Source organism: Pangasianodon hypophthalmus, chromosome 4, assembly GCF_027358585.1.
Source record: "Pangasianodon hypophthalmus isolate fPanHyp1 chromosome 4, fPanHyp1.pri, whole genome shotgun sequence".
NCBI lineage: Eukaryota > Metazoa > Chordata > Actinopteri > Siluriformes > Pangasiidae > Pangasianodon > Pangasianodon hypophthalmus.
This window is the reverse complement of record NC_069713.1, coordinates 21,288,501-21,315,999: the sequence shown is the minus strand read 5'-3', so window position 1 is coordinate 21,315,999 and position 27,499 is coordinate 21,288,501. Positions and strand designations below refer to the sequence as shown.

At 37.9% G+C, this 27,499-nt stretch overlaps 1 protein-coding gene across 10 annotated transcripts in view; it reads right to left on the bottom strand.

Moving 5' to 3' along the window:
• Positions 1-27,499, bottom strand: part of ehbp1l1a (EH domain binding protein 1-like 1a) — a 44,111-nt gene that overhangs the window by 6,085 nt on the left and 10,527 nt on the right. Inside the window, exons 2-26 of one of the 10 annotated variants that reach the window (XM_053233486.1) lie at positions 25,874-25,931; positions 24,239-24,334; positions 24,008-24,061; positions 23,187-23,365; positions 21,886-22,022; positions 21,286-21,360; positions 20,498-20,752; positions 19,658-19,840; positions 18,134-18,352; positions 17,246-17,836; positions 16,757-16,987; positions 15,556-15,615; positions 15,311-15,461; positions 12,832-13,197; positions 10,034-12,625; positions 9,865-9,933; positions 6,114-8,785; positions 5,990-6,032; positions 5,463-5,660; positions 4,340-4,834; positions 2,426-3,919; positions 1,932-2,166; positions 1,670-1,824; positions 1,530-1,578; positions 289-834 (exon numbers count right to left, since the gene is read on the bottom strand). In XM_053233486.1, coding sequence (XP_053089461.1) covers positions 289-834; positions 1,530-1,578; positions 1,670-1,824; positions 1,932-2,166; positions 2,426-3,919; positions 4,340-4,834; positions 5,463-5,660; positions 5,990-6,032; positions 6,114-8,785; positions 9,865-9,933; positions 10,034-12,625; positions 12,832-13,197; positions 15,311-15,461; positions 15,556-15,615; positions 16,757-16,987; positions 17,246-17,836; positions 18,134-18,352; positions 19,658-19,840; positions 20,498-20,752; positions 21,286-21,360; positions 21,886-22,022; positions 23,187-23,365; positions 24,008-24,061; positions 24,239-24,334; positions 25,874-25,931 — 11,203 coding nt within the window. Of the gene's footprint in view, positions 1-288; positions 835-1,529; positions 1,579-1,669; positions 1,825-1,931; positions 2,167-2,425; positions 3,920-4,339; positions 4,835-5,462; positions 5,661-5,682; positions 5,776-5,989; positions 6,033-6,113; positions 8,786-9,864; positions 9,934-10,033; positions 12,626-12,831; positions 13,198-15,310; positions 15,462-15,555; positions 15,616-16,756; positions 16,988-17,245; positions 17,837-18,133; positions 18,353-19,657; positions 19,841-20,497; positions 20,753-21,285; positions 21,361-21,885; positions 22,023-23,186; positions 23,366-24,007; positions 24,062-24,238; positions 24,335-25,873; positions 25,932-27,499 lie in introns of those variants that run through there. The other 9 variants (XM_053233488.1, XM_053233487.1, XM_053233490.1 and 6 more) reach the window with 9 other exon arrangements.

The window sequence follows — 27,499 nt, the reverse complement described above, 5'->3', positions numbered from 1 at the left end:
ATATAATATAATATAATATACTATACTATACTATACTATACTATACTATACTATAATATAATATAATATAATATAATATAATATAATATAATATAATATAATATAATAGTAGTGAAAAGTGAACATATTCAATCTGAGTTACATTAAATATTCCCGATGCTATGAGACTCTTCATCTTTCTGAAGTCCTGATTTCTAAGATTAGGAGTAAACAAGTATCTGTGTGTCCAAACCACACACTATGAATTCAGGTACTTCAGGTAAATTAACTGAATTTTATCTAAATTACCTCCACTGCAGTTGGTTTCTCTGACATCTCAGTCTCTTCAAAAGACTCCCCTCTCAGCTGCGATCGCCGCTTCTTTACCAAATCTGCATCCTTGACGTGAGAAAAACCCTTGGTGGATGAAGTGTGAGTCCTTGGAGGAGCGACTGGAGCCTGGTCTCCCCCTGAGCCTCCTGCTTGACTCACCCCTTGAGTCCGTTTGCTTCGAGGTGGTGGTACCAAACTACCATTGGTATTTGGATTCTCCTTAGTCTCTTTGTCAGAGACGTTCCTGTCTGTCTCCTGAGCAAGTTGGCTGGTCTGGAATCTCTCAGCATAATAGCGTGCAGCAGCATCAGGGTCTGTGTTCTGTATTTTCTCTCCCACAGCATAGCTTGACTCATTGCTGTTCTGTTCAATTTGTACCACACTGAGCTCCTGGCCAGTAAAGTGTGTTCGGATCTGGTTGAGGTAAGTCATAACAATGAGGCGGTCAGGCACGGACAGAAGTACCATGTCAGAGGGCTCGATCAGTCTGGAGATGCCCAGTTCAGCAAAGCCATCAAAAGCCTGTGAGATATCAGTGCAGCAGTGATTAAATAGAATAAAATGCTTTCAGTACTTATTTCTAAATCTAGTATATGCATCACATGCACTCTCAAAGAAGTATTTTTGCATTGGCAAGAGGAACAGTGGTCTTGTGAATACCCAATCATTTAAAATATAGATACTATTCAGTTTATATTTCACTTTGGATTAACTCTTCACCATGTCATAGTGCTAGCAAATTAAAAAAAATTAATCAGTGTCAACTTTTGGCTTGAAGCACCACTAATACATTTTATTCTGTTCAAATTTCAAACCAGATAAAGATATGCATCATGTTTCTTATGCTTTCAAACAAATATACCATCTATTGACACCATGTCATCATAAGTCACTGTTCTAAATGCTTTATCATATTTACAGTAGATTAAAACTTCCAGCAGTGAAACTTTAATTCATGAGTATTTGCATTAATTGAAGTTTGCCTTAAACCAAGCTTGAATAGAAGTATTTGGCCCAGTGAAGCCACATTAAAGTGTAGTAACATTCAGTATACTTTGAATATGTTGAGGTTGCTTCAAGGCATTGTGCTCAGGTGAGGATCACTGGAGTCAACAATTCAGTACTGATTTCCACATAGGTACCTGTCATCTAAAATTATAATAATGATTAGCAAAATGGTCAAATGTACAAAGAGATAAGGACATAAAAAAGATAACCTTTTTGTTGTTCTGCTTAATGTCATAAGGATCCAACATTTCGAAATCCCTAGATAAATAGAAAGATGATTTATACAATTTCTGAGATCATTATAATATTATCTTTACACACATAATTCCTCAAATATCAAAGTACATACACTTTATCAGGATGGAAATTATGGAGGATGGCACAGAAAGCAAGACCATTTCGCCAGGAGGTGCTGAAGTTTGTGATCTTCACGCCTTTGTGACCTTGCGTTACCTTTTGGCACCACTCTAGAAGAGACTGGCTGGAATCTACAAGGCTTGTTGCCTGAGATGAAAGAAATGCATATTATGTACATGTAAATGCATACTAACATATCCAAAATGGCAAAAATCTACTTGAGTGAATACAATGTCTATTATCTATTGATATACCTCTGCCTCACTGGCTGCAGCAGAGTTTGCTGGAGAACTTCCATGATGGACTATGGTTTCTGTCTTCGTTTTCCTTTTGGTGAGAACTGGTTCATTAATGTCCCTATTAGAGCCTTCCTCCAGAAGGGTTATTTCATCAGTGGGAACCAAGGTATCATCTGGGAATGAGGCACTTAGACGTTTCTTCACACGAGGTCTTGGGACAGGCAGGCTTGAAGAATCCTCTGAGGTTTGTCTAGGAAACAGTGATTAAAAAAAACAAACCTTATGAAAACAATGATGCAACATTTATTTTCTTTAACACATTTACTAGATACTTCTTACGCTCAGTTCATATACATTTTTCAACTGCATTAACACAGAATTACAGCTTTTTTTGGGGGGAGGGAATATGAAAATCCAGAAACATATACAGTACATAGACATGTGAGTGTACATTTTTATATCATTTACCCACAAAAATGTCTGCTAATATTCTGTTCTTCATAACTTACCTCTTTAAATCTAATGTAGCAGCAGTTTCATCTAAAGACAAAGTAGCCAAATGAACCTTATCTTCTCCTTTTCCCTGCTTAATATCCTTCACAGTTGTTTCTACATCCTGATTTTTCTCACTGGATCTCTCTTCTTGTCTTTGTATTTTACCCACATTTTGAGGAACATTGCTTGTGGCAGTCTCACTCATAGTTAAGGCTTTATTAGACTCACTAACTTTCTCCCTGAGAGTCTCTTCAACCAGCTGTCTGCTGCCTTCATGATTAATGGAGGAAAGCTCTGGACAGTCTGTAATGTTTTTCACAGTAACTAATATGCTATTAACAGATTTGTTATTCTCTAGTTCAAACACCTTGACAGTCTTTTCTGAAAAATCTAATGAAGACTCATTTCCTGAAGGGGGAGGTGATTTGCTTTCAGTTTGATCCATGAAGGAGACAACTTGGTTTTCTTCAGAAGGATTTTCATCTGGGAAAGTAGCACTGAGGTGCTTCTTTGAACGAGGAGCTGGAACCGGTGGACATGCCTCTTTTTGTCCTTGATCAAGGACAAATGGAGGGGAGGATGACACAGTTGGAATGTCATCATTAAAAGAAGCACTGAAACGCTTCCTCAGACGGGGCATTGGGAGTAGAGGTTCTGTAGGCTTGACTTGATCTACTGACTTCACTTTGATTTCAGAAGCAGTTTGCTCCAGCTCCCTTTCATCTTTTTTCTTTTTGCCAGTAGTTGATCTTATATCACTTTCGGAGTCAGACATATCTGCGGAGGACACTTGATTCTGTTTCTGCATTTCAGATTTATTTTCAGCACCACTAGCTTCAATGCCAGGCACTTTGGCTTTACTTGACATCTCATTATTGTCTGAGGGCCAAATACCACCAGTGCTTATTTCAGTCGTACCACTTTCCACTTGGTAGTCATCTGGTAAAGAAGCACTAAGGCGCTTCTTTACGCGAGGCATTGGAACAGGTAGAATAGTGAGACTCTGCACCATGGTTTTAGTAGAAGAATCTTCATCTGCAGATGTCAGGGGATTTTCCAAAGATGTGGGCATACCAATAACTTTGTCCAACTTCTTATCCTCAATGATAGATCCAGACATTGCTGCCTGCAAGCTCTGGGATACATCTGATAGACGTTCAGTCTGGTTTACAACAGATACATGTTCCTGAGTGTGTGAGGATTCCTCAGTCAGATTACTGTTTATCTTGCTGCCACAACATGAAGCAATTGATACATCTGGACAAGGAGAAATGGGTTCTTGATCTTTCACGACTGCTGTCAAAGCAGATTCTTGAAGCCTGGAGTTCATGATAGTCTCCTGCGGTGGTGATGGTTGACCGGATGTTAAAATGGAGATCTCTTCATTTTTAACCTCTGAATGTGTTTGTGGGGACGTTAGAGAGAATGTCATTATCTGTTCTTTCTGAGGCTTGCTGCTAGTAGGCTGGATGAGTGCAGAGATCTCTTGAGCACTATGAATCTGTGGCCTTAAGGATGAAAATATAAATCATTGCTTCTTTTTTAAATAAACATCAAATCTATCCAATTATTTCAAGAACATTCCCATTATCAACACCAAACCTGTTTTCTAAGCTAGAAACATGCAACTCACAAAAAAAACACATATCTGCTGGCAAGCAGTTTCAAAAACAACCCCTCAGCCAACAATTCAATTTTCAAGAATCCAGTACATCATTAATGCAACATTATCAAGCTTTTTTTTATCTTTTAAAAAAACATGCCATGTGATAGAGCAACTAATTCAACCATTAAGACCTCAAAACATAAACACATGAGGCTGCTTCAGGAAAAGCTTTGCAGTACAAAAGTATGAATGGCAAAAGGCATGCAAAGCACAAATTGGCTTAAGTCATGCTGTCACTCAGAAAACACTCCAACACACTCACCCCTTCTCTATCAAAAATGGCTTATCAAAAAGCTTTTCTTCAGTATTCTCATCAAGATCAAAAATTTTCTTTTTGGTTGTTTCACGAATTCGAAGTAAAGTATGCGGACCATTTTCTTCTTCTTCTTTTGTAATCTCATGTATGTCTGCTTCTGTTAGTGGAGGCCACTTCTTCATGTGGCTCTGTTCTCCATTCCCAGCAAGCCAGCTTTCAACATCTTTAGAGCACAAGGATGTCTCAGATCGACTGTCAGCCAAGCGCCACATGTGTGGTTCAGCACTTACAGGGAATTTAAACTCCTGAGGTTCAGTTGATGAAACATGTAATGCTTTTTGTAGGATTGGCCCCTCAGCAGGTTCACACTGAGGCTCTCTGGGTTTCACACTAATATTGTTTTCAGGGTTCGCCGAACAACAGGGGTCATCAGTGGTCAATTGGCTATCCACACCCGCTCCAAAACCAGAGGGCTGCAACATCGCAGCTACTGTCTCAAAACTAAGTAAAATGCATAGCTTGAGTGAGGTATAAAAATAGCAATAATATAATTCAAATTCAGCTAAAATTCTTTTCAATTAAGATATTACTAAGAAAAAAACATGCTTACAAAAATGTGTTTTACAACATTTACAACTCCAATCACAATCCTATACTTTTAATCCTATAATTTCTCAGGAACAACTGTCTTCAATTTTATCCTCACGGGACTAGTGTGGGTTCAAACTTATTATTTTTTAAAGCAATTCCTGTGCACAATGAACTCTGTAACTTGTGGATTTCATATACAATCTGCCAGTCAAATTGGTTGTGTGTTGATCTTTGGTAAGAAAATGCTTAAATCTGCAAAAGGAATTTGTGATAAGGTAAACAATGATCTAGTACACAGTGATCTAGTTAGACAACACGTTGTCCCATTAAGGAGAAAAATCTCATTAGAAGGTCACAGAAACATTGACAGCATTTGAATATAGTGCTCAAATCACAAAGACACTACCATGATTGGCAGCTATATGTGTTGTATTAGAGACCAGACCTATTACACAAGTAAATCTGTACAACAATTAAACATTTTCTAAATATTTTGCTTTAAGTCATCTTCCATGTTGCATATTAGTCTCTCGCTTACCCTTTGTGAAAAACACCGACTATGGTTTCAACAAGGCCTGAAGATCCTTCTTTTTCTGTAAAAGGATCCTCTGCCTCCAGTACCTCCCATCCAGATGTTATATCAGTCTCTGAGTAGTCTGTAGTGTCACTGGATTTGCTTGGAGATGACTGCTCCACAGTGTGTTCTTCCAGGGATTGCTGTTCTTGCAATGGACTTCTGCTGATAATTGGATGTCTTAAGAAGGCTGGAGTCCAATACTGTGTTCATGCCAAATACTCCACACTCATGCAGTTCAAATTTCAAATACTGTTCTACTCAAATCATACATATTCTGCAGGTACAGAGTGTTCTTCAAATAAATCTTTATTCTTTTATTGACCAATAAGTTGAAAGACTAATATTTACATGAAAAATGAGCACAAATGGCACACGTAACACATGCAAATTATTAACAAAAATGGGTGCAATAGTGTGTGATGACTGGAAGAATACATCACAAAAAAAGAAAAAAACACACCCCATGCCACAGGCACAAATGAACTCACCCTTCAAGAATTTCTTTACTCTTTTTTATTTCTGGGGATTTATCTTTAAAAAGATAGGGCATTAATGTTCACTCTGTTGTCATGAGATATATTAAGTAAAACACACTCTGAAAGTATGTCTTACCAGATAGTTTGACATCCACTGTTAGATCCCATTTGTCTATCCTATGAGGTGTAACACACAGTGCTGTTTCAGGCTCTGTTTGGGTGTGGGTTTGATTGGGGTTTGTTACTGACATGCCGATTTGTGTGGAAGGTGTAGTAGGCATTGATGGGAATCCAGGAATCCTTGCTTTGCTTGGGCAACAGTACACCAAAGTGGACATAGCTGTTTTATCGTCAACTGTAGGAAGATCGTTAGAAACCAAAAGTGTCTTTGTCTTCAAAGGTTTTTCCCCAAAAAGTGGCATAGTAGGCGACACTCTCTCTATTTGAGTAAGATCTTGAGTTATGTCTTTCCTAGATGGCATTCCAGGTACGATTGATGCATATGAACAAGATGGTAGGAGAGCAGTCATTGCATACATTAAGTTTCTTACAGATGGAAATCCAGGAATTCTAGCCTTATCAGGGCATGTTGGTGCAAGCAGTACAATTTTTGCATATTGGTCATAATGTGTGATTGTACTTGAAATGAAAACTGATTTCTGTTTTACAGGTTTCACCCACATTGGCTTCTCTTGAACTTTCCATGATGACTCCACTGAGATAACTGAACTTACTGAAGGAAAGCCTGGAACAAGAGCAAACCCTGGGCAAGAATTCAGTATACTTCTCATGTCTGACTCTTTTCGTAAATAGAATCTATCCACTTTTATGTAAGGTACAGAAGGAAAACCAGGGGTTTGAGCTTCTCTTGGGCAGGTTGGCACCAAAGCTATCATTTTCTTCATACTGTAATGGTCTAATTGTTCACACGGAGGGTCAAAGTAGCATTGGTCATGAATATCTGAAGTTGTTTTTAATAATTTCTCCCACAAAGACTTTTTCTCAAAAAGCCATACATGTGTGAGTGTTCTCTCTCTTGATTGGAGCCCAACAATTCTTGATGTTTTTGGAATGCATGGCTGAAGATTTATCATATTAGGAGAAACTTTGGGTTTTGGTACAAATGGGAATCCTGGTATTATTGTTAGTGTTGGACAAGTTGGAGATAAGGCAAACATACTTTTCATTGAGTCTCTGGTCTCATCTGTTTTGTCCTTGATAAAAAATAACTTACGTTTTGGTGCACTGCAGCACAACTGAATTGTATTTAAACTGTCAACTAACCAATCTAAATGCACTGTTCCCTCTTTAGAAGGGAATCCAATAGTGTTAGACCTTTTGGGGCAAGAGGGAAGAATATTTTGCATTTTTGGTTCTGGTATAGATGGAAAACCTGGAATGCAGGTTTTGGATGGACAAGTTGGCAGCAATGCAGCATTGCTTTCAAGTACTGTTTTGTTCTCTTTTGCTTTATTTATAATAATTGTAGGATTCTTAGTTTGCCTATCCATCAGAATGATTTGACTGGTTGGCCAATCTGATGATCTGGAGACCTGTATGCTCTGGCATCCAGCTATGTGGGACAGCATTGGGCAAGAGGGATGAATGTTTTGCATGTTTGGCTCCTGGCTTTTACGTTGCTGTGCAGATGGAAATCCTGAAATGCGTGCTGCAAGAGGGCAGGTTGATAATAAAGTCATATTTTTATTTATATCCTCTGCATCCATACCAGTTTCTGTAAAGTTAAATGTTTTTTCTTTTAATGGTTTGCCTAAATTTAGTGTCTGATCACTGACCCACTCCAAATTGTTAGATTCTTGTTTAGATGGATATCCAAGAATTGTAGAGATCATTGGACATGTTGGAAGAAGCCTTGACATACTTGGGACCACTTTAGCTTGAAGTATTGATGTAGTGGTAAATCCATCTACTTGAGCTGCTGGCGCTTTTCTCAAAGTATGCCCAGCAACTACAGATACTGTAGATACTGCTGAGCAAGTTGAAGAAAAAGTTTCCATGGTTCCACCCTTCCATCTTTCTTTGGAGCATGGTGCAGATGGAAAACCAGGAATAAGTGTTGTCTCAGGGCAAGTTGGAACAATAGCCACCATCATACTGGAAATGTGAGTATACTGAAGAGGTTTATTTATGATGAAGGCCAGTTTTTCCTTTGACTGCTTGTCCCACAAAAAAACTTTTCTGTTTAGCCACTCCACATGAGGCTTGAGCTCTTGAATTAGGGAGCTTGATGGCATACCAGCTACTCTGGATATCTTGGAGCTAGATGTACTTATGGAGGATATTTCTAATATTTTTCCCCTAATGGCAGAAGGAAAACCTATAATACTTGTTTTACTAGGACATGAACAGGCCAGAGATACCATATTTCCAATCATTTTTGTATCAAACTGAGATATTGCCATGTACTGAAGGGGTTCTAGTGTTTTTGGTCCCATTACCTTTCTCCACAATGTATTTGCATCTCTAGGCCAGTCTGTTCCATCTGTCTCATAAGTAATAGTCATAGCTGTAGATGGGAATCCAGGAATGCTACAAATTCTTGGACATGAAGGAAAGAGATCAGCCATGTTGGGTATCCACGTGACCGGCTGTAGTTTGGACTGAGCATTACACACAGAAGGCTCCAAATTACATATGTCTTCCAGTGTCTCTTTTTCATCCTCATATCTGGATGCGAGTTGTTCTGGTCTTTGTGTCAGGTTCTCAAATGTATACTTATCACAAGCAGAGCGCACTGTGTGCATATAATCATCTGTATTTTGGAACTCAGCATCTGTGCATTCAATTCTGAAGAAAGTAAAACATTGTCGTAAGGGTATGTAAGTACAGATGGTATTCCATGGACATATTTTCATAAGTTATACACTTCATATATTTCACATACATAACTGAATAAGTTGTAATTCAATTCTATATCCTATGTATCAGAGCACCATCAGTTTCAAAAAGTCATACAGCAAACCCAATAAACAACACATCCACGAAACACCACAAGAATACAGACAGGATTAATTCAAACTCTCACAATTTCCTCTGCAATATATCAGTGTCTGAGAGTGCATTCAGATATGCAGTGGAAAGTCAGTTTGAATTGAATCCTGGTTTGTTTTCCTCTTTTTTGTGTTTCATTTAAGCAGGTTAGAACACAACAATCGCAGTTGGGTGCAAAAAACAACTCTAGTGCAGTTCAGTTGCAGTTAGAAAGTGACGCAAGCCTGTATCAACCCAACTGCAGGAAGTGAACCACACATGCCATATATTTTGGGATGTGGAGAACATTTTTCTGTAGATACAAGCTGCTAAACTGAGCCACAATGCACAAACTAAGCCAAAGGACACAGCTGTATTGATGCAGAAATGAGATGTTTTCTGGATATCTGGACTAATGAACACAAAAAAAACAAAAGAGGGATACATAAAATGTTTTAATCTAGGTATTTATATAATTATCTGGTAAGTTAGTGAGTGCCGGGTCTGTGTTCTCTGTGCTTGGGTGATTTTTTTTCTGATTTCTACTCACATTTCCTGAACTTTGTTTATCTTTTTCTGACATTTTTAGGTTTGTTTAATTACGTGCAGTGTGAAACCAGACCAAACCAATCAGCAAGCAAAGCAAAAGTTTCACTCTGACTGGGACTCAGGTGGACTAACAGATGTGAAAGCACCCTAAAATGATGAACAGATACCTTTGCCATGTCATATGATTTGCAAGTCTATGCATCTTATATGATACAGAATGTTAAATGCTTTTCATTTTTATTATGAGTAGTGAAATGGAGAGTAAACGAAGCTGCTATTGCAAGCCATCCAGTATAGCATTTGTCCAAGTTATACAGTAAATGCAAAAGGCTACAACTGTAACTCACCTCTCTCCAGCAGTGAGTAATAATGGCATGTCTGGAGGTAGGGAGTGCCATATTCTGCAGTCTATTTTGCTGAACACAGGGTTTATGAAAATTATTCTGTGCACTGTCCACTGACTACAGAGTGAGAAATTAAAATATTCTCCATTGGAGAACTCTGTCCCAAACTTACCCACTCTCCAGAATTCCCTTTTCTCCTTCCTCACTTTTTGGCCAAAATCCTATATCCTCTTTGGTCTCTTCCAGGGAACTTGAGCTCAGTTTAGTTGCATTCATACGAGTCACTTCATTTACAGCGGAGCTATTTGTTAAATGCTGCATGGCAATATCACACTCCTTTGAAGGGTTGATTTCCTCTGTTAGAATTGTAACCGGAACATGTGTCATAGAAAAGTTTGAGATGAGAGATGACTCTAACGTCAATGGGCCACAGGTTTCAACTGTTGCACAGGGTGACAGTCTATCTGACATGATGTGCTTTTCTGATCTTGGTGGTGGTGCAACTGGGAAGCCAGGAATTTTTGCTCTTCTTGGGCAAGAGGGTTTTAATAAAACTATGCTTCGTATACCATCATTGTCATCTGTACATTCATAAAGAGGTGTATACGCGAGTTCGGAACAGTGTGATTGATTCCTCATTCTTTTGATCCATAATGTCTCAGTGTCCCTTGGCCATTTATTAGAAACAGATTCAGTGTTGATTAAAGATGGTATTCCAGGCACACAAGAAGCTTTTGGACAAGAAGTTAGAAGTTTTATCATGCACTGAGGGCACTCGTGATTCTGTGTTGGTAGGGATGGAAATCCAGGACAATGTGCTTTTTTGGGGCATGATGGCACCAAGGCCACCATAGTCTTTGTAAAATCAATGTTTTCTTTAAATGTGTCTAAAACTTGACTCAAAATAATATACATATCTGACATTCTCTTCTTTGGCATTTGAATTAATCGTTCACTGTTATGCGTTCTCCATTGTTGAACATCTTGATCTGTTCTCATGACTGTTATGGATGGGAAGCCTAAAATCTTTGAATTGTTTGGGCAAGATGACATCATATTTACAATATTTTGGTCTTTCTGAGGTCTGTACTTTGGGGCAGATGGGAATCCAGGAATTCTTGATTGTGTTGAGCAAGTGGACCTTATAAGACTCATTGATTTGGCTGTTTCTGCATTATATGTAGACATAACAAGAATGTGTGGGTCACTTTTTCTCAGTTGTCTTTTCCGCAGTATTACACTATCCATATGCTTATATTTATCATCTGGCTCAATAACTAGCAATTTTGAAGGCATGCCAGAAACCTTTGAAGTTGTAGGACAAGTTGGACATAAATTGACCGCATTAGGGACTTTTTGGATTGGTGCAGATGGGAAACCAGGAGCAGCAGTTGCTGGACATGTTAATGTCAGTGACAACATATTTCTTAGTTGTCGAATATCATCATATGGCTTTCCCAAGTCATGAATAACCCTTATTTGATCCTTCTTATTCTGTTTTACAAATAATGGTGTGTTGTCGGATCGGCAGAGTAAGAGATCTTGCTCAATACTGAGAAACACTGAAGGGAACCCTGCAATACTGGAAATTTTTGGACAAGATGGTAACATATTTATGATACTTGGATGTTCTTGTGGTATGGATCCTGGAGTAGATGGAAATCCAGGAACCTTAGATGCTGTTGAGCAAGACGGTCTTATAGGAATCATTGCCTTAAACATATCTGGGCTCTCTGTAAATGAGTGTAGGATCTGCACTTTACATTTCTTCTTTTTTCTTTCCCATAACATCATGTTATTCTTGGGCCAGATTTCAGGTTCTGAGATTGTGAATGGCAGTCTTGAAGGTAGGCCAGAAATTCTTGAGGCTTTAGGACAAGTTGGAGGGAAATTAATACTACTTGGTATGTCCTCAGTATCAAAGGGCACAGATGGAAAGCCTGGAATGCTGACAGATTTTGGACAAGTTGGCTTCAGTGAAATAATTTTGTTCAGCATTTTAATGTCATGATACTGTATTCCCAAATTCTGAATATGCATAGCTGGTTCCTTCTTACATGACATTACTCTTATTGACCCTTCAGATGATGGCCATTTAATAGCTTTTTCTGGCAAGTATAAGGATGGCAAGCCAGGTATAATTGCAGCTCTTGGGCAGGATGGAAGAATACTGATCATGCATGGCTCTCTGTATATCTTGGAATTATCAACCTTTGACTTCTCAGGTAAAGGGATGTCAGGAATAGTACTTTCACTTAACTGAGGCTCACGCATATGTTCAAAGCAGTGTCTGTCTTGATATTCTGTATCATTAGGGGCCACTGTATTTATTCTTTTCTCTTGGCTCTCCTCCTGTAACAGACTTTCATCTTTAGCCCTCTGTACAGCCTCCTCCATTTTAATATCCTCCCCAGATGGGAGTCCAGAAACATATGATGCTTTTGCATCAGAGAGAAAAAAGTCAATCTTATTTGACTCACTATTATCTGCTTTTATTTTTGTCTTATGGACCTGTGCAAATTGTGGACTGTGTGCATTATCAGAATATCCTGACATATCCACAATGTTTTTCACAGCTTCATAGTCTTGATTTGATTCCTGGTAGTCAATGGGGAGATTATTGATCTCCTCTCTTATCCTAGTTAATCCGTTGATGGGCAAAACTCCACTTTGACTTTGATCTGTGTCACATGTTGATGTGAAGGGTGACCAAGGGGAAATAGGTGTTGGACAAAAGGGAAGGATATCAGCAATGCCTTTTGCTCTGAGGGACAGGGAAACCAGAATTCAGGTCAAAGAGTCTAGATCTTAGATGGACTGAAGTAAAATGAGCAACTACGCATGTCTACACAGATAGCAATAAATGCATGCTATAAATAAATCAGAGCTAAAAAGGTTACACATCTATAAGTACTGCTCAGTTAATGTACATGCAAATAGAAAAGCTAAATGCAGCAATGCTAGACTTACCCCTGATCAATTTTAGTCTTTTCTGGGCTAAATATCAACTCTGTGGCAAAGTTTATTTCTTGCTCATTTTCATCTGTTTGTACATTGTGCAAATTTGTAGGCTCAGTTTGTAGCTTTACGTTCTCCTCTTTATCAGTAAACACTGACTGCACCTCTGTTGACTCTTGTGATAGGGTGCATTCAACCTCAGCCAAGGGGGAAGTGGACTCTTTGACTATGACAGATAAGGGAATAGTTTGCGAAGCTGTATTGGAAGGTGTCTTCTCAGCCACACTCATGTCAGGTTTAGACAACTCAAATGATTGGGCCTCTGAGACACTGGGAGCTTTGGGGGTAGATTGCAGGTGAGAGACCATACTCTCGGGTCTGGGAAGGAGAAACACTAAAGTGAAATTTGTCCAGGCATGATACGACCATTGCCGCTTACAGACTGATACACAGCTTATACTTAATAATAACACCACTGAAACACATTGATACCGTAGCAGAGATCAAGGTTCAATTTGGATAACAAATTTATCCAGCTTTTCAATAAAAAAAACATCAGAAAGCAATGTTTTTGCATTCAAGAAAATTAATGCACACGGTTCAGGGGGCTTACTGGGGTGATGACGTCGCAAAATAAATTGACAATACATCTGACTATAAATATAACACACATGATAAGATATACTGTGTATGAAACTGTATTATCAAATCAGTTTCTCAAACGAATGATAAAATGAACAGGTAGAAGGCGTTTAATGCAATGCTTGCTCTACCATTTAACACAGATGTTTATAGTTCAATGCTTTTGTGGGAAAAAAAGCATATACTTTTGATAAGCATTAATAATTTATTTCTATTAAAATAGAATAAAACTGATTGTTGTAACATATTTTTATAGAAATAAATTATTATTGTTACCAAAAGTATATCTTGTATTACAAAATACATTCAAACAAAAATAAAACAGTAGTGCAAGTATAATGATCAGCCATCTGCTTTTTTAAAATTACTGAATGTTTTATTTATATTGACAAACTAATGCATGTAAAGAGGTTACAAAGACTTAGTCTTATATTTTACTATATACCAGTGGCCACCAACCCAGCTCCTGGAGAGCTACCTTCCTGAAGATGTCATGTCCAACCCTGATTGAACACATTTCATCCAGATCATCAATACAATTATATGGATCGGATAATGTGTATTAGATTTCGGCTGGAACTGAATTCTGCAGGAAGGTAGATGTCCAGGAGAATGGTAGGTGATTACAGTTATATAATCTTATCTATTATTACATAAGATCTATTATATGAGAATGTATCTATTACATAGCAGATGATTTTGAGGGATATTTAAACAAAAACAGCCAGAAAATATCTTATAAAACCAAATGCTATTGGTTTGTTTGACATGTGGTGCTCTCACCCTGAGCAACTTTGTAGAATTACATTCATTTCCATCATTTTACTTTCTCTTAAACATACTGTAGCTGATTATGAACAAAAGCTGTTTAACATTTTTATATAAAGAAAATCGTTTTTTATATTAAAAAAACTCTTTGGTTTAATCATTAACAGTCTAACAGCTCCGGATGTTCAGGAAGAAAAGTCCTCAAATACATTTAGCCATTTAAATAATAATTGCTTATTACCTCTTATTAATCCAAATTTTAACAAAAAGTATTACTATATACCATCATTGTATCATTGTGTTTCACTTAGTCAAGTCTCATCAGTTCCAAAGAAAAAAGTCACTATGTCACAAATATTTGCTTCATAGACTATTAACATTACAAATTGTACTTATTTAGTTATTATTATGTGAACTGATTCCTGGATTTAAAGCACCTACTAACAGTAGTTAGTTACTGCAGTGGCTTAGGAATTGTAAATACAAAAAAAAAAAAAACCCAGAAAGCCAAATCGTAACATATAAAAAAGAAAAACACTCAAACTCAAATGATGCTCTTAAGGCAGACAAATCACCAACAACAGGTTAGAGATCCATACTGAAAAACTCTACTGGGCTCCTTTAAAAGAGCTTTACAACCTTAGAAAACACTTACAAAAATTAATAATAAAATAACAGTATAAAAAAATCACTGGCTGAAAAATTGACTGAAAAATTGTGACAGTGTTTAGGCCACAGGAGTACCTTAAGACCTATTTGAAATACATGATAAAACCATTTACCATTCAGGCTTTTGGAAGCTTTTTATATTCCCTGGTCTGTTCTCAAGTCTGTACCTCAAATTACATTTACTTTTTTGAATATATTAGAAGTTGCTGTATTTTATATTTTAAATATGTATAAGTCTTCAAGTAATATAAAATGTGTTTAAGCAAAATGAAAGAGGTGGACAAATGGACAATAACCTGCAACCAAAAATCCAACCTTCTGCAGTTTAACAAAGTTTTTTTTTTTTTTTGATAGCAATGTGCATGTTTTTCATTTGTTCACCCCAAATGCTGTTATTATATCAGTCACTCACCTTGGTGCTGCCCTCACGATCTGCAGTTCAAACATTGATTCTCTGTCTGGTTTATGGCCGGCTATGGTGGTATGTCCAGTTTTGTGATGGGATGATCTTAAGTCTTTGGCTTGGTGAGCATTTGATGTTTTTACATCTGCATTTTCCTCACCTTCACATAATGAGAAAAACAACAATGTAGAAAGTGAGTGTCGTATACGTGGATTAGCAGTGAGAACTGATGTGACATTCAAAACAGCTCTTACCAGTGCAGACTGCAGTGGGATATTCCTCCTCTCTCAATACGCCCAGCTGTCTGTGCGACTCTGGACAAAAAAAACAAAACAAAAAAAAAAACTATTACTTAAGATTGCAATGATATGTGCAGAATCCGTTGGTAAGCATGGCTTTGCAGAGTTTTACATTAGCTTTTGTCCTAAAATAAAATCCACAGGGTGCCTGTGCCTCCGAACATTTAAAGCTTGTTAAATGCCATGCCACTATTGCAAGTGTCTTGTGATGCCCACATCATGAACCCAGTTGATGCCATGGACACAGCAGTGTCCATAAATTAGCCCTAAAGCTTAGCAAAACGTCTTTCTGAGGCACAGCATATTTACACACACAGCATGGCACAGAACTGACACTGACTGTGCATCTAAAATTATTCACCCCTTTAAACATTTTCATGTGCTATGTTTATGATTTTTTATTCCCACATCTACACAAGAAACATCATTCTTTTGTTACAAGGTAAAAAAAAAAAAAAAGGGATGAATATTTTCACCAGACAAACAGATAGCAAAACAAACCCAAACCTAAACTGTTAAAGATTGTCAATTTAGATAATAGATATGTGTGGCAGCCTGGGAAAACCCTTCATATGGTGAAATTTTGACATTTTCTAACATATATAATTCTGAAAAGTAAATTTTTCCCTGAACTGAAATACAGTTCTCTTTTGCACATATATCAGTCACAAGTAATGTTTTAGCATTTTAAAGTCTGGTATTCTGACTCAACTGTTATTCATTGATTTTTTTTATTTGCATTTAATTTAACATTAATAATAAATAATAAATAAGGCCATTGGATTTATCAGTTTATCAGTTATTTATCAAGATTTTCAGTTTATGATGGAAAATGAGTAATCACATTGATCATAAACATCATGCACATTGATCTGTCTAGTCTCATTACCTGAGGTAAATGTCAATCGTAGCATTTGACAAACCAGAAATCAAACACAATGTATGATTTTCCCAGACCACCACATAGAGTATACTATATTAGACATAATCTTTACTCGGACACCCTCCAACAAGCACTGTTACTCAAACTACAATTACAACAGTAACTATAAAAGCTTACACACACTCCTGAGACACAGTGCCAGCTTGTCCTTCAGCATGCCCATTCACACACTATAATCATGTAGCTTTGAAACTTCAGGCCACCCATTTGTACCTTTACTTGTATCAGAGGGAGGTACAGGAATGTGCCCAATAAGGGGTGGAGCGATGGCTGTTTGGGACTGAAATTGGGAGCCAGGAACGACAGGTGGAGGAGGAGAAGGGGAAGAAGGATATGTAGGAGTGTTCACAGTAAGGGGGCCAGTAGGTCTGCGTACATTTGGTCTAAACACAGTGGGGACAACCTGGTGTCTCCATTCCAACGTCTGGACCCGATGGAAAGGGTCTAAGACATACAAGCGGCAAAAAAAGTGCAAAAAAAGAGAAAACGTTGTGTGCAGGTGAGTGTTTATGAAAATGTTTATAATGCACGGGTCAAAAAAAAAAACGTTCACAAAACCCATGCTTAACTCTGAGGACTCAAGCTACCACAGCCCTTCAAAGAACAAACATGTGCATGTTAAACCAAGTAAAATAGTAAATCATTAGTTTAGCAAGTGATAACAGCTTTCGGAGAACTGGTTTCAAAGAGCTTGCTCTGTACCTGGCTGAGCGGCATCAGATGGATTAACCTCAGGGTCAACAGCAGCAGGAGAAAAGGGAGCAGCAAAGTGGACAGATGGCAGCTGAGTAGAAACATTGGGATGCGGAGTGAGTGGAGCGTTAGATAATGTGACGAGGGAGGAATCAGAGTGTAGAGATGAATCAGGGATGGGGGTGAGACTGACAGGCGGAGGTACAGCAACATGGACAGAGTGGGCAGGTGACAGGGGTCCTGATGGGACGAGGGAATGGGGTAAAGGAGAAAACAGAGTGCAGGATGCCACCTCAGACGGTCGGGACAGGGACAGAGGAGGAGCTACTGTAGGTGGCACATTAGGGGTGGGAGAGCGCACTATTTCTGGCAAGGGTAAAGGAGGAAGAGGTGTATTAATGGGAGATGTAAAGGGACTGGGTTTTTTAAGGGGAGGACATAAAGCAGAATGATAAGAGCAGGATAATGAAACTGAGGCAGGCCTGCGCAGTGTGTCTGAACTCTGCACTGCCTGCTGATGGACAGGTTCTTCTAAGGTAATGGGTGTGGGACAGAGGCTAGGCTTTACTTCAGGGGACCTCCACTCTCTCTGCCATGTTGCTGAAAGAGCATAGTTGATGAGTGAGATGGGAGAATGTTGGAAAGAAAAGGAGAAAGAGTAACACAGTTAAATGAGATTTTCGGCATTAACAGAAAAAAAGAGAAAAAGAGATCAATTATAACATTAGTATTCCATTTGAGAATTTTACACCTCAGTCATCTTCTGTCATAAACTACTACAATTAGTTAGCTAGCTTGTATTACATTGATAACAGTTGAAGCATACAGTCACTCCTTAATTTGAGTTTATAATTAGAAAATGGTCAATTAAATTCTTTCTCTGTAGGCTTCATATACCTGTCTCAGTAGCTGAGGGCATACTGGTGGGCCTGGTGAGGGAGGGGCCTAGGTCTGACAATGAAGCACGGTAGGTTTTTAAAGGGCATGGTGCAGGGAGAGGTACAGAGACAGGAGGAAAGTGCCCAAGAACAGAAGAATCAGGGCTACTGACAGATACAGGGGGAGAAAAAGAAGGAAAACTCTGAGGTGTCCAGGCTCCAGAGGCAGAAGAGGTGGCTGAGATGGAGAAAAAACAGAGATTGATGAAGCAAGATGCAAAGAAGCTGCAAAAGGCAGGTGAACAACGTGAGGGAGTCATATTGTGAAAATCTTTCCATACACACTCTCATGCAATTACGACATATAGTATATTGATTTTCTGTCAAACAACAAAGCTTGCCATGGCTCCAAAACAAATACCTAACTACCTATATCCCGGCCAGGTCTCTGTATCTCCTTCTCATGAATATCTCATTTTATGTTAAAATTCATGTGGCACCTCCATGTTTCTCTCTCATACAGAGTAAAAAATAAGCACAAGACACAGAGAGACTGTTTTAATGACATCATGTTAATATGACAATAATGCAAGGGTTTCCAAACTAGGGGTCGCGACTTTAACGTGAGGTTGCTTGATTTACAAATGTGGTTGCAAGAGAAACTCACAATCTCTCTTTGGTTCCATTCTTTTACTTTACAAATTAATATTAGAAGCATCACAGATGGATTTTGTGTGCTAATATTTTGAAATGTTACTGGGAGTCACACTCAGCCAAACCACAAGTTTGTTACATGTACATAAGCTATGCAGACGAGTGTATGAAAGCCCTCACTGAATGCTGCTTGCTCTAACTGCAGTTTGTGCACTCAAAATCACGCATCAAGTATAAAGCTGGCTTCTCTACTGTGCATCTCACCACCCCTGGATTATCTTCCTTCAACAAAACAACAGACTGGTAAGTCAGTGCAAGGAATATTCCTTTGGTTTTCAGTCACTTACTTTACATATGATACTGACATAATAAAATCTTCAAATGTAACAGTAGTCCTATATTATACATTTTCAAAAAAATGTGTGGTGGTCAATGCTTGGGGTCACAGAAAATTCAGAATGTTCATTTGGGGATGTTTGTCCAAATATATTGAGAACCCCTGCTTTAATGTTTCGGAAACTCAAGAGAAGCAAATGTTCACTTAATGGCTGCCCACACACCCAAACACAGGCAAGTGTGAAAATACAAAATAAAGAGGATAAAGAGGATGTTAAAAAAAAAAAACTCAACGCTTAAATGACTATTTTTGATCAGTCTGGTGGTCTGCACCACTCAGCATGCAAGGTACCTGAGTAAGAATGGTAACCAAATTCAGCACGGTCGAAACAGAAACAACTTGGAGGATCATGGGTAATTTGCTGAGCCGAGCCATGCACACCATCCAGTAGAAAAGTGCTAATACTTTCCACATGTCAATTTCGTCACTGTTTCTAATTAATGTACTGCAAGGAGATATATTCCAAAAATGACAGGACCTAACTGTCATTACCTGTCTGAGAAATAGCAGGTGGAGCAGTCAGCTGAGAGGAGGAGGAGAGAGAGAAAGGAGGAGCGCTGGGACCTGGAAATGTGGTGGAGAGGGCTCGTGGGTGTGAAACTACAGAACTACTGACCTCGGTCAAACTAGCGCCAGCCTGACCCCCTGAGGGCCTTCGGGAAACAGATGCAGGCACTTAAATAGAGCATAAAAAGAAGCAAAGCAGAAAAGAGAGACATTAAAACAAAACTAGATACAAATCTCATGAGGAAAACGTTTTTTCACTCTGATTTGCACTGATGTTACTGTTTGTTCAAGACCCTTTTACCTTTCACATATACCTAACACGATATAGGCACATTAGGACAGGAAGTGAATGAAAAAGACAAGTGCAGAACATATGGCCACTTCTATGAGCAAATTCACAGCGTGCTGCACAGGTTACCATGGGATTCAGACAAATGCTTCTAAATGCATGAGCTATAAATTCAGGCTATTGGTATTTAAATCTAAACAGAACAGATGGTTTATGAGATCCTTCCTATAGAAAATACAACTTCTCACAGTGCATTAAGACATGATTTGTTTATGAACATGCACATGGCCTCTATTACAGGACTCTCTCTCCACTGTGTCTTATAGCTGAGGCCCCAGTTTAGTCACAGCAATATTCCTCCATTCTAGTCTCACCATTAAGCTAAAGGAAGACCATAGTAAATACCCAGTGAATTAAAAAAAAAAAAGTCTCCCTGAATTGCATGACGGCTGTGTATACAGTGCACTTCACTTCCAGCGAGCAGCACCCCTCAGTGGTGTTTTTTATTACTGCACTCGCTTCATGCGTGTGTGTACCTGAGCCTGCTGTTGGCTGGAAGATTTTGGGCAGGGCAGGAGGATGAGCACGAACAAATGCTGGTACAGTAAAGGCATAATGGGTGGAGCGTGACGGCTGGGATGAGCCAGAAAGGTCAGGGAGATGGGTGGGTGTAGTACAAAGTGATGAGATAGAAGGTTTGAGAGAAGTCTGGAACGGATGACAGGCTTGATGAGGCAGGTTAGGAACAGAGGGTGATGATGATGAACTCCTCAAATCCATTTCAGAATGAACTGAGAGACCCAGAACAAGAGGGAAAGAGAGAAATAAGGAATGTAGAGTAGGGGATTTAGTTGGAAGAAATAAAAGAAAAGAAAGGGTGAGAGTACTCAGACACTATGGACTAAATGTTTCATTAATGGGCACTCTGTTTCTTATAACATTGACCCAAACAAAAATTTCACTTTAATTATGAATGAATAATAGTCTTGAGCTGGAAATATCAAGTACCTGTGTTTTTATACATCAGCAAATATCATTATAGCAGCATGTTCTAATTAAATAATTAATTGAACTGTAATATACTATGAGGGAGGTCCACATATAAAATACAGAATTATAAAATTAATCTCCAGACGGGGATGTGGGAAGGCATTTTACATTGGGGTGCTGACATTTTCACACCCGAATGATACTGGTTATTGCAGATAACTATCACTATTTCAAACTCTAACAGTAATGTGATGCTGGGAGACTGCAGTGCTAAACAAACATGACATGAGAGAGAGGAAATGAGGCAGGCAATAGAAAACAGGCAGGAAGCTACCTGTGACAAAAGGGTTTGTGTCTACAGCAGGCCTCCATGCCTCATCATGAACTTTTGTAACAGGAGGAAGTGGAGCTGACCATGAAGAAGAACAAATGAGAGAAGGAACTCATTCATGAAACCCTATTAAATACAAAACTGCCTAAAAGCACTCTGCAGGAAATATTAATTTACTCTTATTTATGTATCTGTGCAAAAGATAGCAGACACTTTACAGGAAGTATCATTTGTATTTAGTGTTAAATATATGTGTCCAGTAAAATTTAGATTTTTATTTGAATCTGTAAAGGAACTAAAGGTCTATAAATAGGTGTTGTAAACCAGAAGCCAGCAAAAAAGCCATCTGAGATAGAGAGTTAAATGCAGTGCCTGTAAGCAAAGAGTAAACTGTGAATGTTTTCATGCTATAAATTTATACCACAACGCTGTTTATTTCTCGATTCTATTCCGATTTTATTTTATAACATGTGTATGCATGTGAGCAGTTTTTTTAACCCTTTGTGAGAAACAAATGTTCCATTATCTAATGAAAAAGCAGTTTTTATTTGAAAAGATAAAGAAGCAGAGTACTGAAATTAAGTTCAGAGTTCATATCCCTACCTGTGGCTACCATGCTTCTGCCTGTTCCTGTACTCAACCTCTTGTCCTCTTCATCACTGTCGTTGAAGTCATCCAGGTTTCCAATGTCTGAATGTTTAAGGCTCATTAGACTGGCTAAACTTTGCATATCCTCATCACTGTAAAATAAAATAAAATTTTTTTTTTAAAAAGCATGCTGACTGAAAGAGCTGATTTCCATCAGAAAAGACAACTAAAAGTACCCAACTCCTGTGACTGTTTACAGCTCTCTCTCTAACTTGCCACTTATTTATTCACTCCTATTTAGTAATAGAAGCACCTTAAAACATTATGTAATGTTATGCTACATTTGTTATTGAAGAATTGTGCATCATACTAAATATCCTTAACTTCTACACCTAAAATAGAAGCAATTCAATTTATCTGTAAAAAGTTTGTTTCTGTTAGTTGACAGAAGTTGCCAGTTGCTGCAATATCCAATCCAATCAGCTGCCAGCATTCCTATTAAATTCCCATGAAACAAAAAGTGTTTGCAGCGCATATACAGTACACTAATATATGGTAACTTACAAATCACTTAACGTGTCAAAATGTGTCTTTTTTCTTCTCTTTGACTTACAGACTTTAAATCAATATTTTAGTGTCACAATGTATAGACTTAAAATTTAAGTGTAAGCATTTTAAATTTAAAAGACTGTAGTCCAAAATACAAAATACTGGGAATTTTCTTTATAGGATGGGGAACGTGTACTAATACATCATATGCCAGCTCATATATGTCAAATGTCAACTTACCAACTTCTGGCTACACAATGCCTGGCAGGAGCCACAGCCAATCAGGAGAGAGAGTGTAAGAAAGCATGAGATTTGTCTTTTTCTTGCTGAATAGATAAAGCATTTAATTTTTCACTAATTTGGTGGAAGTTAGTAAATAAAAGTCAGCCGATTTATCATTTTTGTGGAGTTTGTGTCATAACCCATGAAGCTGTTGAGCTAGAGAACTCACAATAGGCAGCTGGTAACTAACCAAAGGTGGGGGTGAGTTTCCATATTTTTGTATTTCAAACGATTCATAGACTTGCTTGTGTTAATGATTCAATCAGATTGCCAGTGTCTTTTTATCCTCTGGTCAAGGATTTAGTTAGCACTCTAAGACTGCATCAGTGGATGCTGAATATCCCAGAAGCATTTGCTGTTTTAGCAGCAAATTACACTAGTGTCTGCACAAAAATAGAGCCCAGAGTATCGTATACACACACTTCAGTGTCTAACCTAGATGTTGACATTATTTTTATTGTTAGAACTGATGATGAAACACTCACGTGGCCTTGCCCTCTTTAAGAAAGATGCAGGTCAGGCTGAGCTTTAGCGTAGCGTCCACCACTTTCACAGAGAGTGGCTTCAGTTTGAGTGTCAGGTCAAACGTGGCTGAAGTGACGTTGGCATACTTCTTCATGTTTACATCCACTGATGCTAGAACTTTCCGATGACCCTTTGTCTCCTGTACAATTTTGTGGGAAAAATAGGGCTCATTAACAGAAGTTAATAAAAACTGGAAGAAAACAGACATATATTGCTATAACTATGTTCAGCAACAAAAGTGCAACAGCTACAGGACTAATGAAAGGCTTGAAAAGAAAATGACGTGCAAAATCACTGTATGATGCCTAGTAATAAACTGCAAACTATACAAACTCTGGACAAACACAAATCTTTTCAAATCTTTTCTCCTCTAAACAAACAATGTCATTAGGCATTTATCCATAAGGCTCAAAGTTCTGCTTTTTTTGTTTGATCTAAAGGAATCATTCTCAAGATAGGAACTAACGATTCACTGATTAAACTTCCTAAATTTAAAGGAGTTGCCACTAGTCACACCTAGCCTTTACTTTTTATTACCCATATTTTGTACTAGACATTTAGCATATGTGAAATTCTTGTATTTCCTGTTTGGTTCTGTTGAACAAAAGACGATTTATATGCAATGAGTTTTGTGATACATGCTGTTGTATGTGGTGTCTCAATTATTAAGTGGCAATTACTAACTTTCAGAGATCTGCCATCATCAAACTACTACTGAAATAAAAAGTGATGCTATACAGATTTTTACTGGACTAATGTCCTACATTAGAGATTGACTTACATTTTCAATGATGAACGTCCAATCTTTGTCTTCGAATTCATCGGCATTTGGATCCTGTAGAAAAGTTTGAGTAATGTAGCAGTGTAATTAATTGGATGATTGGCATTAGTGACATTGGTAATAAAGTAATCCATACTTATTAGAGATATCACATTATTAAAGTAAGACATGATAGACATGGTACCACATCTATAAAATATAGTGATATTTTGTGATGTTGGATATCTGTACCTTAAAGAGTGTGACTGTAATATCCACATTTTCAGGCACCTGCCACAACACTGTCCCTCTGTAAGGATTCTTGATGCCAGGCTGCCAGCCATGAAGCTGAAAATGTGAGTGAATATTAAAGAATTACAATCAGCAAAGATTGCAAAGGTGAAAGGTTTGGTTAATAACAGTGTGAGAAATATTCCAACATGCTGTAACATAAATATATTTTTACTTTGTCATGTTCACTGGCAAACTATTTAGTATGTGGTTTAGGAGCTGCTATTAGTACTCTGCAAGAAAAAAGCAAATTGTAAAACTCCACTAGCTTCAAAGGAAACCACCCTGGTGGTCCGGAACAAAAGCAAGTAGAGTTTAAAACACAAAAATACACACAAACACTAGTCGCTTTTCTTGAGTTCTCCAGCTAAACAGCTTCACTACAATACAAATCTGACATGCTTTCATGTTGCTTCTTTCACTCTCTGGCTCCTGTTTGTTGACTATCTCATGTGCTTACTTTCTCTCTCCCTTGATTGGCTGCCACCTCTTGTCTGTCAGTGTATAGTTGTACTTATATCGTGCCTAAAGTTGGGGCATGATGATGCTGATGTATCTGAGCTCACGTGCATACAAATTTCCCATCAATTCTCATCTGACAAACCCGACACAGCACTGCCTGTGAATTACTATTACAGGATTGTCAGGGCCACTCACAGCAGCTAAGAAGCATGGGAGTATTTTTGTGACATGAATAATCTTTTTTTTTCTTTTTTAAAAATCCTACTCACTGTAGCTTTAATGTCAAATCATAACTTAGTCATAGCTGCCCAAATTTCTTGGACCCCCATAGTTTGTGTTTCAAACATTCATTTTTCAACTTTAAAGAACTATCTTTAGAAATCAGAAGGAATGCAGGGCATGCATGGAACTGCAGCATTAGCCTCACCCGTGAATTGAAAGATTAAAAAAAAAAGAGCTAGTTTCTATTATTCCACTAGGGGGCAATAAACCCAGGGCTGTAAACTCTAATACTGACAAAATGTGCTGATATCTCAAAATCTGCTAATGATATGTACTTCTGATATGATATGTAATCTTCTTTCCAAAAGAATTAATTTAAGTGTTTCACAACAGCAGTGGGGGTTAATACATTTACAATCACAACTTTCACATTTTTATTTGTAAATAATTATGAAAACTATAATGATCTTTCCCCTCACTTCAATATTATGAGCCATAATTAGAACCATCTAAAGCTGTAAGTTTGAAAAATAGTTTTGCTGTTAATGAATTGCAGTCTGTTCAAACTGTTGTTTAGGTGATTATTGTTTCAGGCTGTTTGTGCATTCAGAATGTACCTTTCAGATAAACGCTGACAAATGAACACATTTAAGAAGCCTTCTTGATGTGTCATTGATATATTAAACAGATTTATTTTTTTTGTCCGGCCCTCTTGACAATGCCAGACTGTACTGATAAAATATTTGTATTTTATTTATATGTATAGACATATTTGACTGCAGTTGGGTCATAGGATATCTATTCACATCTGCACTACATCCTGCACACTATTAGAAACTAACTTGTCATACCACATGTGCAGAGGGTGAAACTAAAACAGCGATGCACTAGTATCTACATCCTCTCTCCTACCTTACTGCAGATTCGTCTGTTTCGTCTGGTCCAAACCACTCTCAGCTTGTCTGGCTGCCTGCAGACACAGCGTGTATAAGAATAACATCAACATACAATAAGCTCACACAATCTAACAGTATTTTCCCATGAGGTGTAGCCTTATCTACTGAAAATCACCATGTTTAACATCAGACATGCAATGCAAATGAAACTGCACAATGTTTCTTGTACATCCCCACTTCCCAGAGGGGAGGTTCTGATGAAAAGAAAAATTAAATAAATAAACAAATAATAAATAAAAAACACTAAATTATTCATTTTTGCTTTTATTAAGGCAGTTTTTTTTTCTTTATTTTTCTTTGTTTATTCTTTATCATTCCTCAAATCATTTATTTCTGTATTTGTTTTCTATATTTATTTTAGCATTTATATATTTATTTCTTCAGATACTGTTTTGAATTGTTTGTTTGTTTCTGTATTCTATTATTTATTAGTTTTTTTATTTCAGTATTTGTTTATTTCTGTATTTCTCTGTCCAGATGGTAATAAGGTGGTGTCATTTTCACAAACCTAGTGTAGGTAAGTAGGAGAGGGTTTAGGGGAGCAGAGTTAGGGAGGTTGTGTCGATGATACAGTGAGGTTTTCATGTACTTATTAGACTTATTACAATGGTGATAGGATCACTTTTCTGGCACATCACTTTCATATCCTTTATAATACATATCCTTTATCCTGGTCAGGGTCCCGGCAGAGCTGGAGCCTATTCCAGGAACATCGGGCACGAGGTGGGAATACCTCCTGGATGGCACACCAGTCCATTACAGGGCACTATGCACACACACATTCACACCTATGGACAGAATTTAGAATGGCCTGTCCACCTACCAGTATGTTACTGGAGAACCTGGAGGAAACCCACACAAACATGTAGAGAACATGGAAAACTCCACACAGAAAGTTACCCAATTGTTGGATGGAACCAGGAACCTTGGAGCTGTAAGCCAGCAACTCTACCTGCTGTTCCACTGTGCTGGCCTATTTAGTGAACATATAATGCAGACACAATATGAAATATTTTGACTAATGTTTACACCGCATAACTGTCATATCACTACATAAGGCTATAGTCAAGAACACCATGATCAAGTCAAGATCAAGTCCAAGTTAAGGTGAGAACAAGTCAAGACTGAGACCCAAAATCATCAAATCCTTTTCAAGGCTACATTTATGCATTGTGATTAGGCTTTGTTTTCTAATTGAAGAATTTTCTTCTTGTCAAAGTTGAGCATGTGAAAAGAAAAACACAACATGAAAAGTATTCTCAGACTCTCAGTCAAAACCAAGACCATGTTCAGTGAGACCAATGCCCAATCCTGTGACAAGTCCAAGTTCAAATGGCAATAATTCTGAGACAAGTCCAAGTCAATATAGAAAATGCTTCAAGACCAGACTCGTCTTATAGCCCTACATATCACTACATATGTACAGAGCAGTCAAATCAATGATTAGGTGCAGTCAAGTAGTAAACAGTTTCAGGACCGGTGGGTGGAATGTGTGTGCAATCTACAGTATCAATCACTCTTGGGAAACCAATTTAAATCCATACCAATCTCTGATAAGCGACTGTTATTTCATTATCGATAA